The sequence below is a fragment of the Atractosteus spatula genome, chromosome 9 (genome assembly GCF_055471065.1).
Source record: "Atractosteus spatula isolate fAtrSpa1 chromosome 9, fAtrSpa1.hap1, whole genome shotgun sequence".
NCBI classification, from domain to species: domain Eukaryota; kingdom Metazoa; phylum Chordata; class Actinopteri; order Semionotiformes; family Lepisosteidae; genus Atractosteus; species Atractosteus spatula.
The window spans coordinates 38,282,640-38,298,527 of NC_142714.1; the positions used below are offsets into that span (position 1 = coordinate 38,282,640).

General features: G+C 36.6%; 1 protein-coding gene across 1 annotated transcript in view; it reads left to right on the forward strand.

Annotated features, from left to right (window-relative positions):
• The window catches only part of htr2cl2 (5-hydroxytryptamine (serotonin) receptor 2C, G protein-coupled-like 2), a 29,584-nt gene extending 15,853 nt beyond the window's left edge, over positions 1-13,731 (forward strand). The window contains exons 2-3 of the mRNA XM_088925422.1: positions 7,078-7,278; positions 11,511-13,731. Coding sequence (XP_088781548.1) covers positions 7,078-7,278; positions 11,511-12,355 — 1,046 coding nt within the window. The 3' untranslated portion in view covers positions 12,356-13,731. The remainder of the gene's footprint in view (positions 1-7,077; positions 7,279-11,510) is intronic.
• The last annotated feature ends 2,157 nt before the right edge of the window (positions 13,732-15,888 follow it).

A 15,888-nucleotide genomic window follows, 5' to 3' on the forward strand; every position in this document is an offset into this window, starting at 1 on the left:
ATTTAATATGTCACTATTCATTTGGACTTTAATCCTACATTTGTCTCTCTGGTTATAATGGTATTCATTGGGTTGATATTTCAGGGTTTAATACTTTCCACCAGCTTGCCATATGACAGAAGAAGCTATAACACAGAGCATTTGTTAAAACCTGCTGGGATTTATTTGATAAAAAATAGCTTATGAGAAACTTTTCACATGATTTGATTGAAGTGCAGTAATTGCCACACTGTGTGGCCCTTGAAAATCAAACTCTGCTGGCATGGTTATAATACTCATCAAAGGAACTTTAGGGATGTCTGTTCTCTGAATTGTGATGGGTGGCAATAGAAAAGCCATGATACTGAAAGCATACTGTGTGGTAAAAGAATGATTTCACTTTTTCTCAGAGTTGGTTTTAATAAAGGACCCTGAGGTATAGCAGAGGGTGTGGGAATAACTACAGATTTACAAGATTGTTGCTGAGACCATATTTTGTTTCATTTTGACAAATTCCTTTGCTGATTCCACTTTTTGGACTTGTCCTTATATAGTGTTGTGTTGGCAAGTTGAGGTACAGTATTATAAGATAATGGTTCTGTAACGGAAGCTGGTCCAGGCTCCCACGAAGTGTAGTTCAAGACCCTGTGCAGACGGTATAATCTGGAAGTAAGTGGAGATGGACAAAAGGGAGGAGACGACGAGGATCAGGAGGGGTTGACAGATAGGGGGGTGTGACGACGGTGAACTGGTGCTTGGGGGGCATGGCCAAGGCAAATAAGTCCATAGAGTCCAGGGGGGAAATCCGGTGTGAAGTCCAAGGTCCAAATCGAGTGATCCATCCAAGACGAAAACAAGATATGGTTAAAAACCAGAACAGGATCTGAGACAAGGACAGGGAATAAAAACAGGTTGACGAAGCCAGGCAATCCGAGCCCCAGACTCAGATGGTCAGGACGCCGTGATGAAGCCTATACCGTTGGGTATCTCCTAGACCTGCTGGTAGGCAGTCTTCCAGGCGTCCATCTCCCAATGCAGAGTCCGGAATAGTGAGAGCTCCAGGCTTAAATAAGGAGAGGCAGAACAGGGGGGCAGATGAAATTAATCAGGTAAAATACGAAAGAGCCAGAGCGCCATTTAGAGGAGAGATTACGATCGTGACAGGTTCCTCAAGAACTTCAAAATATTGTTTTTGTTCTGTTGAAATAAAGATATAGAATGTTCATAGTGCAAGGAAGAGTAAACATTTTTAATTATTATTTTGTCATTTAAATACTATCAGCAACTTCAACATTGTGCAATTTCATAATTCTCTTTGGTTATATGCATTACATGTTATTGGTTTATCAACACATTTTATAGGCTGTGGCATAAGTACATTTTATAGTACAGTATACTGTATCTTATAGATTTTTACTGCTGAAATACTGCTTTGACTTTCTGCCCTTTCAAAACTAGGGTACTGAAGAAACAACCCTTTTTTGCTCAATAGTTTGATGGCCTATCCCAATTTCTAAACCTCATAAACAGTTATGTAAGGGACTGATTTTATTAACTAACCCCACCGATATCTGTAGAATGTTATATAAATTTTATATCTTTGTCAAGAGCATACTTTGTAGCTTGTCATTTAGTACTGCCACTCCATTTCTCAAACTGTGAGTTTAGATTCCTTTGTCTTTTTGACTTGATCAAAAAGGCTCCATAAAAAACACAAAGGGATTATTGCAGTGTAGAATTGAGGTACTGTAACTCAAGAATTTCTTATACACTCCAGAACCAAAGCTGTCACACTGTAGGAACATTCTCAATCCTGAATAAAATAACATGGAGAGCCATATTATTTTTATTTCCTTGCTTTCCAATCTGTAATCATTGTTATTTGTTTTTTAGTATCAGATACAAGACTTAACTTGGAATGTAGCAACTTACACAATAGAAATGATGGACAATGTTATGGAATTACTAAAGTAAAGTGAAATCATGAGCATGGTTCACATATATGATAGTATTCTTATCCAGTCTCCAATCAAGCAGTGTTTCAGGATCCTACTAACAGGTAGTTTAGCAAAATATGGTAATGACTACTGTGATCCCCTTTGCTAAAGTAAGTGTATTGACTTATTGCACACAATTTAAAAGACCACAGGACATGTATTTTACATTTCAATGTAACAGCCTATTTTTATCTGCCTTTAAAAAAGAAATTAACTTAAATAATATGATATACTCAATCCATTATTTGAACTGTTCTCAGAAGCACGGTAAGTATAAAAATTGGAGGTTAAGGAACAGTTTGTATAAAACAGTCATTATTGGCACTGTAGTTATGAAAGATTTCAGAAATATTTTTGCAAACACAGTACCATTTGATACCCAATTTTCACAGCTCAGGAATCAAAGCAGCTTTTCAATAATATAATAAATATCCTTATACTATTTTTCATCTCCTTCATACAAGTTATACAGAAGCAACATTTGCAAATAACGCTCAAAAAGGGACATAACCTTTTGAAGTTGCCCCTCAAATGTAGTTGCAGAAATAGTTCATTTAATGAATAATCTTTGTGAACATTTGAAGAATTCTTTTGCATTTTCATTACAATTTATAGGTGCTTGAGCACATCAGAATTATTGTTTAATTGTATGGATATCTGTATGAGGGTGCTACTGTGGTGCAGTGGTTAGCATAACTGCCTCACAGTGCTGGAGCTTTGGATTCAGTTCCTGGGGTGCTATTTGTGTGGAATTTGTACATTTTCCTCATGTTGGCATGGGCTTTAATTGCTCTGGTTTCCTCCCACAATCCAAAGATTACATACTGGTTGGATAAGTATTGGAAAATTGTCCTTGGTGTAAGTGTGTGCCTTGCAGTCTATGTCTGTGTGTGACCTGCGATGGACTGATGTCCCATCCAGAGTGTATCCAGCCCTGCGTTCATTGCTTGCTGGAATTGGCTCCAGCTCCCCCACGAACCAGCATTGAATTAAGCGATTAGAAAATGGATGGACAGTATGAATGACTGATCTTCAAATAAAAAGATATTCCATAACACTGGGTTTTCCATGTAGAAAGATTTTGTTTTGTTGAAATACCGCAGAAATATACATTATTAAAAAATGACATTGCTGGCTTCAAGCTGGACATAAAGTATCATCTGCTAGATTTACAGGTAAATATCAAAGTACAACTCGATCTTGCATTGAAATCCAACAACATATTGGCAATACCTTAGCAGTAAAAGATTTTCCCAGTACTTTGGCTTTGGTAGGATCAATCAATCCAGTCACTATCTGATTCCAAAAGAGAAAATAAGAGACAGTTAATAAATGGAAAATCTGTAATTGTATTGTGAAAAATTATTCTAAACGTTCTTTTCTCCACAAGTCTTAAAAATAATCTTATATCCATTCAAAGCCACGTATTTGTGTGCCTCTTTCACAGTTTCATGGCAGTACTATGTAATGACAGAGGAATCTGCATTCAACAGTAGGTAAATTCGGTTTTATTCCCATGCAGTACTTACAGTAAGCACACACCAAGGGAATTTATTGTTACATAAAATACTTGTGATTTTCATTGCTGTTGACTGTCTTTAGGTCGCTACCTGACTCAATAAGTATTCACATAAGAATATTTTCCCCACAGAATAATGAAACTATTTTTGGGAGAAAAAAATACTTGAGAAAACTATGGAAAGCTGTTTAGCACAAAACAAATGAAAGTTTAATCAGATTCAACAACTTCATAAATGTGAAGAAGGTGCAAAGGAACTATTGTATTGTAGCAGTGTTACTTTGAACTTTTGAGCAGTCAGACATATAATTTATGAGAAAGGAAAGGAAAGTTTTATTTTTTGTGTACTGTATGTAATTTCCTTGTTATTTGGAGTATGTATGGGTAGTAGCACTTCAGCAGATAAACAGAACCAACCCCCCACCCATCATACAAAAGGGAATAAAGTTGTGTATTTTCCTCTAAAACAAGGCAGTAGTTTGAATTCAGTCCTTAATCTTTGTAATAAAACAGTTACATATTGTAGCTACATAGCATAACAAATTATATTTTAAGTAGAAATTCAATAACTCCAGCAAAAAATATATGAATGTGCAGGAAATTAATTTCACTCCTACAGTATGTGTTCTACAAAACAACAGGTGGGTAGTCATGAACATCTTTTGAAAAATGTGTTTTAACAAAGAGTTTCTGTGATATTTCAATGACATGAACTGCTCAGGTGGAAAACTCATTTAGTTCCTAAGTAACATGGACTCAAGGCCTCCCAGTGTTAGTCTAATGGTTTTTAATCAGAGCTACCACTCTGAAGTGCTTTAGTCTTACAGTTCCTATCCACCAGCCTTTCTGCAGGGTTTATGGTATTATTGGCAAGTTTCTGTTATTTATTTAAGAAGAGTTTAGTAAAATTACTTTATTTCATTTTTTATATTCTGACATACAGTATATTTATTTCAAATATGTGAGTTAGAAAGGCTAATGCATGAACTGGAAGTTCTGAGATTATGATTAAATGTTCTTAAATCAAAGTGTTAACATTGTTGTTAATAAGAAACGGTGACTAATACATTCTTTATAAATTAAGATTCCACTTAAACAAGGTAGCACTGAAGTGTGCTAAATTGAATCTTTTCTAACTCTTTAGATCCATCAGTACAGAATACTGCTCTATAGTTCCTCCACAGCTTCTGCACTCTAGCAGAGATTGTATACTGTATATATATATTTCACTGAAGGCAGATTTCCATCACATTTTAAGGTCTCTGCAATGCTGGGGGGTTGAATCATTCCAATTTGGACTGACAGCAGTTTCTTGTGAATACACCCTTGCATTGAACATCTCACTTCATCAAGCCTAAAGACCAATAGTTTAATAAAAGATAACATATGAAGTAGTGTATATATACATTTTCTAAACATTTATACTAACTTCATCTGATGGACTTTACTCAGCCACTTTGCACAGTATTTGTTTAAAAAAAACCTTTTCTTTTATGGCATACCAGCCAATGGGGTTTAATAGGATTGACATCCATGGTCAAAAGTTCTCACAGGCAAGTCAGTTTCTAGAATGTTGCATCAACTATCATTAATAGAGGGCAGGGCAAGCCAGAGTTAATTTCAAAGAAAGGATGGGGATGGAAAATGTATCTGACTCTGCTACACCATATGAATATTTAATATTTGGACTTTACTGGGTGAATTAAACACAAGCTAAGAGAAAACAGACAAAATGAAGATACATCTTCATCAAATAAACTGGAAAGAGGAAAGCACATTATAGTATTTTTTCTGAGCCCTTCTATTTGTGTTATTTTTCATACTGTATACTGTTTTCTACATCTGTTCAAAACACTGGCATCAAAAGAACTGGTATAAATCGAACACTTGCCCCATTAATCCCATAATAAACTGATTTAGCTCATTAAGAACCTCAGGTCATTAATGAGAGCTGGTAAAACATTCCAGAACCATTATTGACCATCCCTGTCATAGACTCTGGTCACTCACTGTAAATGTGAGAGATTGGTTGTATTCACATGCAAGTGCAGTAGATGCATCATAGCTCCTGTATATTATACAGTATTTTGGTAGTGCAAACTAGACAATATGGCTAAGTGTTTTTCTTGCATTTATAACTGGTTCAATTAGTCCCTTTCTTCATTTTCTCATTTTAGGTCTTGAATGTACCGTACTTCAACCTCTTTGGGTTCCTCTTTGTCTGTATTATATTTTGAAACTAAATTGTACTAAAAGGTTGGTAGAAAGAATGCCTTCATTGATTTCTTCATTAAAAGCAGAAAGCATTTGGAAAATGTTCTATTGCAAATAATTGAAATGCATATATGTGAAGTGTGCACTGTACAATACACCGGAATTAAAGAAATGAGTATATATAAAGGCAATGGTTATAAGGATAAAGGTGTCTAGCTGCTGACCGGAAGGTCCCGGGTTCAATCCCAGGTAGGGGCAAGCGATGTAGCTTGCTCTAATTCCTTCCAGACGGCTCCTAGGTCCACTCAGCCTGCTTTCCAAATGAGTACCTGGGGTTAATCCTTCCAGGGGTAATAGGCCGGCCAGAACACGATGCTGACCACATCACCTCCACCTCCAGTGTCGGATGGTCAAGAAAAATGGTGGCCCTTGCCCCCCATTCCCCATGGGCCTTTATGGCCTGAAAAGGAGACCCCCCTACCTATAAGGATAATGCTTTCTGTATACTGTGCATGTATTAAAAAATAAAGTATAGTATGTGGAGTACTCACCCTAGTCATATTGGGATCCAACAGTAGTCTTGACTGGTAATTCAGATACATGGAGGATTTTATTCTTAGAAAAAGAGTAGCAGCAATAGATTATGAGATTACCCAGACAAAATTCTTAATCCAAATGTAATATTCGTAGGCCTCCTTTGATTTCAGTTAAGAAGGCATAATCACAGGGATCATGTTGCAAGAACTGAGAAAGTGAACAGTTTAGGATATAGAAGATAACAGCTTCACATTCTATTCCACACAAAAGGGCAGCACAGCTCTGAACTTTTTTTTTCTTCACTTTCCTCTTATTTCAGTTGTTCTTGAAATGAATCACTGGAGTTCTGCAAGGCCATAATGTCCTTTTACCTGCAGACACTGAATGTTCCATTTTCAATCTGTTTTTAATTGCCTTACTAATTCTATAACCTGTCAAAAGCTGCATAAAACTATATAAATGAAATACATTAGGAGTATCTGATAAAAAGTTGAAGATGCTAATGTCTAGGTTTTGGCTGTCATGTACACTGTCTCTCAGAGTGACCTGTAAATGTATCTGTATGATGTATTTCACAAGCTAATGCTCAATCTGGCGTGGAAGTGTCGCACAGACGTGGTAACATGATGGCAGCTCTGCTGGGGTTATTGGAAATCAGTCTTAGCAACTTTCACTCAGAAGAAATACTGATGATAGTTCTAGGAACCTTTAAAAAGTTATAATGCTTTTCTGGTGTGACTGTTCTTCCCTATTAATAAGAAGCAATGATGAAAATGAGACTGACTCTTTGCTAGATCCCAGGCTAATTCTAGTTGCATTTTGTTCTTGCAGGTAACGTCTGGCCTTTGCCCAACAAGTTGTGTCCCATTTGGATCTACCTGGATGTGCTTTTTTCAACTGCCTCTATCATGCACTTGTGTGCCATATCTCTTGACCGCTATGTGGCCATTCGGAATCCCATTGAGCACAGCCGTTTCAATTCTCGCACGAAGGCCATGATGAAGATTGCTGCGGTCTGGACCATATCCATTGGTAAATAATGCATGGTGCCATCCCAGCTAGCGAATAATTGTAGAAATAAACAGAAATGCTTTATTTTAATGTTGCTTCGTAATGGCCTCATAATCCCTTTATAACTGCTGCACAAGATGTTCTAATCACACACATAATGCAAGGGCATGCACAAATGACATAACATCATAATGTGTGCATAAAGAAGTCATGACTTTTTTTAGCTTAGCATTGTGCCAAGTGCTATAAATGTTGCTACAACGAATGGAATTTGCATTATGCATATGATTGTAATGTCCTGTGTAGTACTTATGAAGAGATTATGACGCCAATATACTGCAACATTCAAATAAAGCGTTACCAAATAGGGCCAGATTCAATTCAATTCAATTCAACTTTATTTGTCATTCTCAGGTGCGGTATATACTGTAAATAGAACAGCAGACCAGACAATAGACAGAAATACAATAACAATGACAGTACTGTATAAACAACAGTATGGTTCCCGTGCAAAATTGTCAAAAACTGTGCAAATACACAAACAGAAAAAAGTATACAAACAGGACAAAAACAGCTGCAAAGGTAATACGGCGAACAGTGCAAAAATAATATGGCAATTAATAAATAGTACAATAGTACAATTTTAAGTACAGTTTTGGCTTACACTCAGTTGTCGTGCATGTAGTGGTGTAGGAGTACAGTCATTGTGGGTAGAGGAAGAAGTGAGGAGAGATCATAGTATGATGGGATGGAGTGGGGGCATCACCAGCTTGACAGCTCTTTGGATGCAATGAAAACTGAAACTGCTTCTTGTATTTGCATACAAGACACTTGTAGGACAGCATTTTTGAGTCTCAAAACAGGTTCGAGTAACGAATGTGTCTAATTTTTAGATTATAATTATACATCTTGAAGTTAGACGTTAAACCTGACCATCTCACTAATCCCGTCTCAAATTAATCTTTCAAAATTTGATCCGGCTCCCCCCACCATCACTACCACTATCATTGTGTATGCTACAAATGCTGCAAATCATTGATGGCCAGAAACGTCTTTCAAAAACTTTGGAAGGACATTAGGATATTAAAAATATTGAATATTTTAGACAAAAACATTTTCCTCTCTTTTCAGGTACTTTTATCTTTCTTTCATGCCATTGATTCAAAGATTCTATTCTGTTTTATGTTTAGTAGCATTAATTAGTTCTTTAAGTTCTTAGAAAATTCAGCAATAAACAAGGATGGTAATATACTGTATGAGTCATCCCTTTGTTCTGAATCGCTGTACGTAAAGCTAACAAGCACATTCTCATTGCACAGGAAAAAAAATATATCATTTTAATTCCCATATCTCTCTGTGTGTTATACTCAGAATAAGGTAACTGAATTAAAATATTCAACAGGATGCAGCTGTTAAACGTGAAACGGACTCATCTTCTATACAGTGGCAGTCCACATATCCTCCTATTTATAATATAATAACAAGCTTAATCTTGGACATAACAATATGATGCTGTTTCTGCAAGCTAGGTCAGTTTGTTTTAATAAAAAGTATCATGTACCTTTAACAAAACTATTTTTTTCATGATTATTGACCAAATGGGCAGAACATGGCTTTTATGTTCAATCTACACTTTTTGCAAAAGGATACTTCTATGGACACAGTGGGAGACTTAATCAATAGTGTCTTTCTCTTTCAAGCAACATAAACCACAGAGGTGTATGCTAGAATTCACATTTTATAATCTCAGAGATGTGTGCGTTTATGCTGCTCCTGGGAATCCGTATTAATGTAGAATATCATCAGAGAAAGTAGTTTTGTAGATTATCAAAGCCACGTTGGGTACAGTATGTTTAGTTTGTTTGATTTGACTTTGTCTTTCTGAAAAATTAATTCAGGTTGCCACAAGTAACTGAATGTCCTGGGTTTAGGTAAACAGTATTTTCTCACTTGCAAGTACATATAATTCTTATTTTTTAGACGTACTTTAAATATAATGATATCTAAATAGAACAGAAACAGAATATTCAGTTGTTACAGTAAGTCTTAGAGGTATTTACTAGTCTTGTTCAGTCGCTAAAATAGACTTAATTTTTAAATTTAAAGTCTTATACAGTATGGGCAGGTACAGTAAATTAACCTTTTCCTTACGTTTTCTCAAACTGTTTTCATAGTGTATTAAATAAGGATGTAATAAGTATAATATTATCCATCCATTTTCTAACTGCTTCATCCAATTCAGGGCCACTGGGGAGCCAGAGCCTATCTCAGCAAGCAACACGCATAAGGCAAAATACATCCTGGATGGGATATCAGTCTATCACAGGACACACACAGGAACAAACCCACACACACTCACACCAGGGCCAGTTTAAGTCAATTACCCTACCAGTATGTCTTTAGACTGTGGGAGGAAACCGGAGTACCCGGAGGAAACCCACACAAACACTGGGAGAACATACAAACTCCACTCAGATAGCACCCCAGGTATGGAATTGAATCCAGGGCTCCAGTACTGCATGGCAGCAATGCTAACCACTGTGCCACCACCAGGTTAAATATTATTTCACATACAAATTAAACAGTACTATATAATAATATTATATATTCAAATTCTATTCATTGAGAAAACATGTATTTAATAATATATTATATTAATAATATTGATCTTCATAATACACAAAAAAATCATACTTGTGCTATTGTGATTCCAAAGTTGTCGCCAGATGCTCTGAAAGCGCTGTGTTGATTTGCAGACCTTTTCTGTGCTGGACAGGTGCTCAGTAAGGCAGAAGCTGGTGTGAATGTGGATGAGAGAAGAGAGCACTCCTGGGGTCATTTCCATTTCCATTCTTTCACTCACTATCCCTTCGCCTCTACTAATGACTACCTGGTACACTGTAAATGTTCGCAACCTGGCAGCCCTTTGCTCATTGTTGCGTTAATCTTTCTCTCCCAAAGTGCATGAATAAATGCTCTGCACAATGGAAACCTGTTCAATTCATTTCCCTCCAGTGCTCAGAATGATTTATGACAGCATAGAAAGGAAGAGCTTTAATAGTAAATGACAGTAGGACCATGATTTAGACCACTTCTGATGAAGCCTTAAAAATAGTGAAGGCTTTTTCTGCAGTCAATGTGCTGACAACACGTTACCTTGGAGGCTGCAATCGAGGACAGCTGATAGTCTTTGCTTTTGCATCCTAAAAGGACTGTCACCTTCTCTAATGAAAACATTCCTCTTTGATAAAGCCCCATAAAAATGACACGTTTTTTTCAGAAATGCCATTGTCTAGATTCTGTAATTGTGGCTCATGAGTAAAAAAGGAATATACATAAAAACAGTGCCTAAAATAGGCAAGATATAGTTTTCCACATTGGATAACTCCTACCACATCTTCTGTTTACAGGTGATAACTCTAGAGGTTATCTTGCTAGAAGTGGGGCAATCCTCAGTTTTTGTTAGGGCTTGTGGTCTTAAAACAGTATTGTAGTGACTGAGTAATCAAAATGTTTCTACAACCCTCCTCATCTGTTCATTCAGTATTGTCTTACCACCTTCCAAATCAAACTTTTTTTTTCATTTCAGTTTGAGTCTGGTCCATTTTTGTCTGGAGTGTTGCCACAACTATATAACTTTACCAGCTTGCTTATTTTGATATACCAGGTCTGTGTAGCACAAAATAAATTAGCAGTAAAGAGAAGGAGAGTACATAAGCACATTATGGATCAACATGCTGTAAGGCCTTGCCCTTAACTTTTAGGTTTCATGTAGATGTTGGATTTAAAAGGTAAATATGGCTCAAGGACAAGATTATTACCAGTAATTTTCCTAAGACCATTCACATGTTTTAAATGAAAGTACAACCTATGTAAATAAATAGCAATATGTATACTGCCAAATTGTTTTAGAATTTTATTTTAATGAGGAAGAAAATTACTTGCAGGTGTCTTAGTAAAAGAAAAACTAGGGCTTTTGTAATGAGGATCTTGAAGAGGAGATCTTTCTCTGTAACGATGAGGCTGTAATCTCCTCCATCAGTTCACCATCCTCTGTGTGGAAGTGACATAAATTACTATACTATATAATTGCTGATGAGATTCAAAATTTAAACTATACTTGATTGTATTCTTAGACATGTAAAAATATGATAAAGATTGCAAAAGCAATGGAGATCTCTGAGCTTGTTAATCTAGTTCCCAGTTTTCCCTATTATTGTTCTTAAGACTCACCTTCCTCTTTCTTTTTACAGGAGTGTCGATGCCTATCCCTGTCATAGGCCTTCACAATGAAGACAAAGTATTTGTGAATGGGAGCTGTGTCCTAAATGAAGATAACTTTATCCTCATTGGCTCTTTTGTAGCTTTCTTCATCCCCCTGATTATCATGGTAGTCACTTACTGCCTGACGGTGCAGGTGCTGCAGAGGCAGGCCAATGTCTTCCTGTATGAAGGTCGTCCCAAGCAGCCGAGACGCAGCAGCCTAAACTGCCTGAAGAAGGACACTTCACAAACCCCCTCTGACAACATCGCCATAATCCAAAGCTCAGAGGGGGCCTCTCAGCTCAATTCCCCTGTCAACAGAGACCCAGGTCATGGGCGTAAGGGGATGATGCAGGCCATCAAGAATGAACGGAGGGCTTCCAAGATCCTAGGGGTGGTGTTCTTCTTGTTTCTTCTGATGTGGTGCCCGTTCTTCATCACCAATGTCATGAATGTCCTCTGTAAAAATGCCTGCAACACACACCTGCTGGAGGAGTTACTCAATGTGTTTGCATGGGTAGGGTATGTGTCCTCTGGCATTAATCCTCTGGTCTACACACTCTTCAACAAAACCTACCGACAGGCCTTCTCAAACTACATCTGCTGCCAATATCAAAACAATAAAAAGGCATTTATGAATGTTTATCAGGCTCCAGTCGCCACGCCAACCATGTATAGTAAAGATGTTAACCTGAATAGCAATTGCAGGAATGGCAACGAACTCAACAGCATGGATCTGGACGATACTGACGAGGCCCTAGAGATGCAGCCTGGCACATCTGAAGTGTCAATTAACAGCTGCAATGTGACCAGCGATCACGTCAGCTGTGTATAATGGTCAAACTCTGAATGTATTAAAAAATGCATCTTTTATTTTCAGTGGAGAATATGCATGGGAAGCATTTGAGCCCCAGCTTGTACCTGATATTCCAGTAGATCAGTGTTCTGTATCCAATAATGCATAGATGCCACACACTGTAAATAATGTATCCATGGGAAAAAGGACTTTTATACAGGTTTTTTTTTTCAGTTTTAAAGCATTCCTTACTTTAAAATTTAACATGCAAAGATAAAAAGAATTGTTTATTTTATTTGTTCTGTGTAAATATATAATATAAAATTAGTTTGGCAAACTATAAAGGGAATTTAAAGAAAAGCAATTCAGGGACAGTATATTGTTCTAAAATCACGTAGACTTTGAAATCTGTTCTCTTTGATAGAAATCCTTCTAACTCCAAGGCAATGTTTTATTTTTGCAGTCATGCAAAGATACTCAAGAAACTATTTTTAAGCTCAGCGTGCACACAGAACTAACGCATTTTCTACTTTCTCTTTAAGATCATACTTAATGCAGTATCATAGCGCCACATCATGGTGGATTGGAGAATTATTTGCCTGTATTCTCAACTAAAAGCAGTAAATAGCAAGGCTTTTACAACAGGTTCTTCTGTTACAGCCATTTTTGACAGGTAGAAGAGAAAAGGGCGAAAAATACAGCTTGAAATTAGACCTGGAAATATCCCGTTGAAATTAGGAGAATGCTACTTAATTTAATTGTTCTTATAAATGCATTTTTCATCACAGACAAAAGCCTCTCACACCAAATATTTAAAAGCAATAGTAATGTGCAAACCAGGTTGTAAATGTTATCATTTAAAAAAAATGTTTCTGGATAATATGTTATAGTACCATAACAAAATAAGTTGCTTGTTTGGGGAAAATAAAAAAAAAAATAAGGCCTTAAAATAAGGCTAATTATGATTATGACATTATGTCTTTTCAGAAGCTAAAACATGACAATTTTGTTGATCCAAAATTCTTTATTTTTATTCTGCAGTGTCCATTCATAGAACTTCTATTTGTTAAAAAAGTGAACTTGAAAATAGTTTTGTTTAAAATAGTAGAATGTAATTTACTTCCAGTTATCTATTTACTTATTTTAAGAAATTGAAAACTGGACACAAAGACATAATTCCCTTTTAAAAAGCTGGAAAAATTTCATCTGTTAATGCAAATCCATTTGTGGACATGACTATGATGTCAGCGTTAGTTAATGTAGCTATGTGTTTAGAATAAAAAGATGTTGTGTTCTTATTCCCAGAATTTATTATTTTTGTGAACAATTGAAATGCAAAAGTACAATATCTTGTTTACATTCATTGACACTTTGTTTTGTGATGCTGCTATTTATTTATTAAAGGTGGTTTGTTACCATGTGTACTTATATTATTTATTAATTACTATTTCTTGATTAAGCATAAAATCTGATAACATACTGCATGCAATTCAAATGGAAACAGCAAACACAGATATTGTAATTATTTGAGTGCTTGAAGCATAAGAATCCAATTTTCAACATCATACAGTACGTCTGTAAATATATATTTGGTATTCAGGTACAAACTATTAAATTTCAAAAAGCAAGTATGTGATTGGATTGCCTGGTATACAGTAGGTCACTGCATTAATAACATTAAGAATTGCATCTTTGTTTTATCATGGAATAAAAAACAGCAGTTTTCAATTTTAATATTCTCTAACCCAAAGCAATTCTATTCACTTTAATTCTAATTTTTCAAATAAGGGAAAGGCCATTTGCATTAATTTACACATTATGTTCCTTCTGGAGAAGCAGTAGCTACTAGGAAGATGGCAGCACAGTTCACCTGAAATGCTCTGTATTTGTTTTTAACAGTATTAGTGGTGAAGTCCTTTACAACTACACTTGTGGAGCCAATTAGATCAATCAGAATTCCAACCTGGAATCTGGACACTGGACAGCTCAGATTGAAAATATCTACTCCTGAAACAAAGTTTTACATAGTATTACTCATTTTTTTAAATAAAAAGAGGTAAGAAAAGGATTGAGTTCATGCGTTTGTCTCCTGGAGTATTAAATTCTCACATTCTGACACTAATGCAATGAAATCCAAAGAACAGTTCCAGTTCACGTGTGATCAAGTGTGGAATTTGGAAATGGATTGGAAATAGCAAAGCTTTTGAATTTCAAATGAATTGGAATTGGCATTTTTTTATTGAATAGAGCTATCAAATCTATTTCAGTTCCATTAAACAATACCCGTATGTGCACAGAACTATTATTCTGAATTGCTTTACAAAACCATATAACTGTGCTCTGGATCGATATTACACTGTGTAATTCACACAATCGGAACAACAGGTGTCAATGACTTGAGGATCTGATTGTAGTATAGAATTCTACAAGGAAGAGGACAAGTTACTAGTACCCAATTCTACTGATAAATTGCTTCTATTACTCCCTGTTCTCAATGAATTGGCAGGAGCTAACCCGCCATGTAGCTCTGATTCTAAGATTCAGCTATTTGAGTCTGTATAGTAAACATCTGAAAAGACCAGAAGACACGTGCATGCTTCACCTTAGTTCTTCAGGTTCACATATTTTCACCAAAACTGCATGGTCTGAAAGAAGAGAATGTCTGAATTCTCAAACCTTACAGTGGACAATGGGATTCAGATTGAAAATAACCTACAGATGGAGAAAGGATCGGGAGCACACTGCTACAAATAGATTCTCTTTAATGTGTTGTCTTGCAGAATATTCTTCTAATTCTATTGACGTCATGTTGTGTGAGAAGTCCTTGAAGCGGTGTGTCTGCAGTGTAAGGACAAGGTGATATATTGTACATGTGATGAAAGACGCGCTGACTGCAGCATCCTGTAAGAAAAAGGACAGATCCTTGTAGGGATCACAGTACTCGATACAAGGAGCTTTGAAGGTTGGTGTGGCGTCACTGGTCCCACATGTAATTGCCCTTGGATGTAGCTGGCAAGCTTAGAAAACAACTGAAAATATCTGACCTGGTTGAGTGCACATACTGTTAAGATAAGATCACTTTATTAGCCATATACAATTTCTTGCATTAGAAATTCATCTTTTCACATGAGACAGACAAAGAGATAAGCTTGGGGTCAGCCATTGTACAGCATCCCTGGAGTAGTTGGGGTTAAGGGCCTTGCTCAAGGGCCCAACAGAGTAGGATTCCTCTGCCAGCCTCAGGATTTGAACCAGCAACCTTCCAATGACAGGAGCAGATCCTTAGGCACAGTGCCACCACTCCACCCTTAGTGCTTGCTAGTTCATGAAATCTTGTTTCAGCACTCACTCATGACTCATATTGCTCCAGAAATCCCTGTTTTGGTGGATACCTTTGCATATGTGTTTCAGGAATGTTATTTTTACTGGGAGATTGGGCGGGGGGAAGCATGATTCAGCCCAAGACATGTTAGGTGTTACAGTATCACTAGATTGAGTGGCAGCTTTGTGGAGATCAAGGAGCTTTGTGGAGATTCCTTGGGGGTCGAGTGGACTTTGGGTCTCCAGTCTTT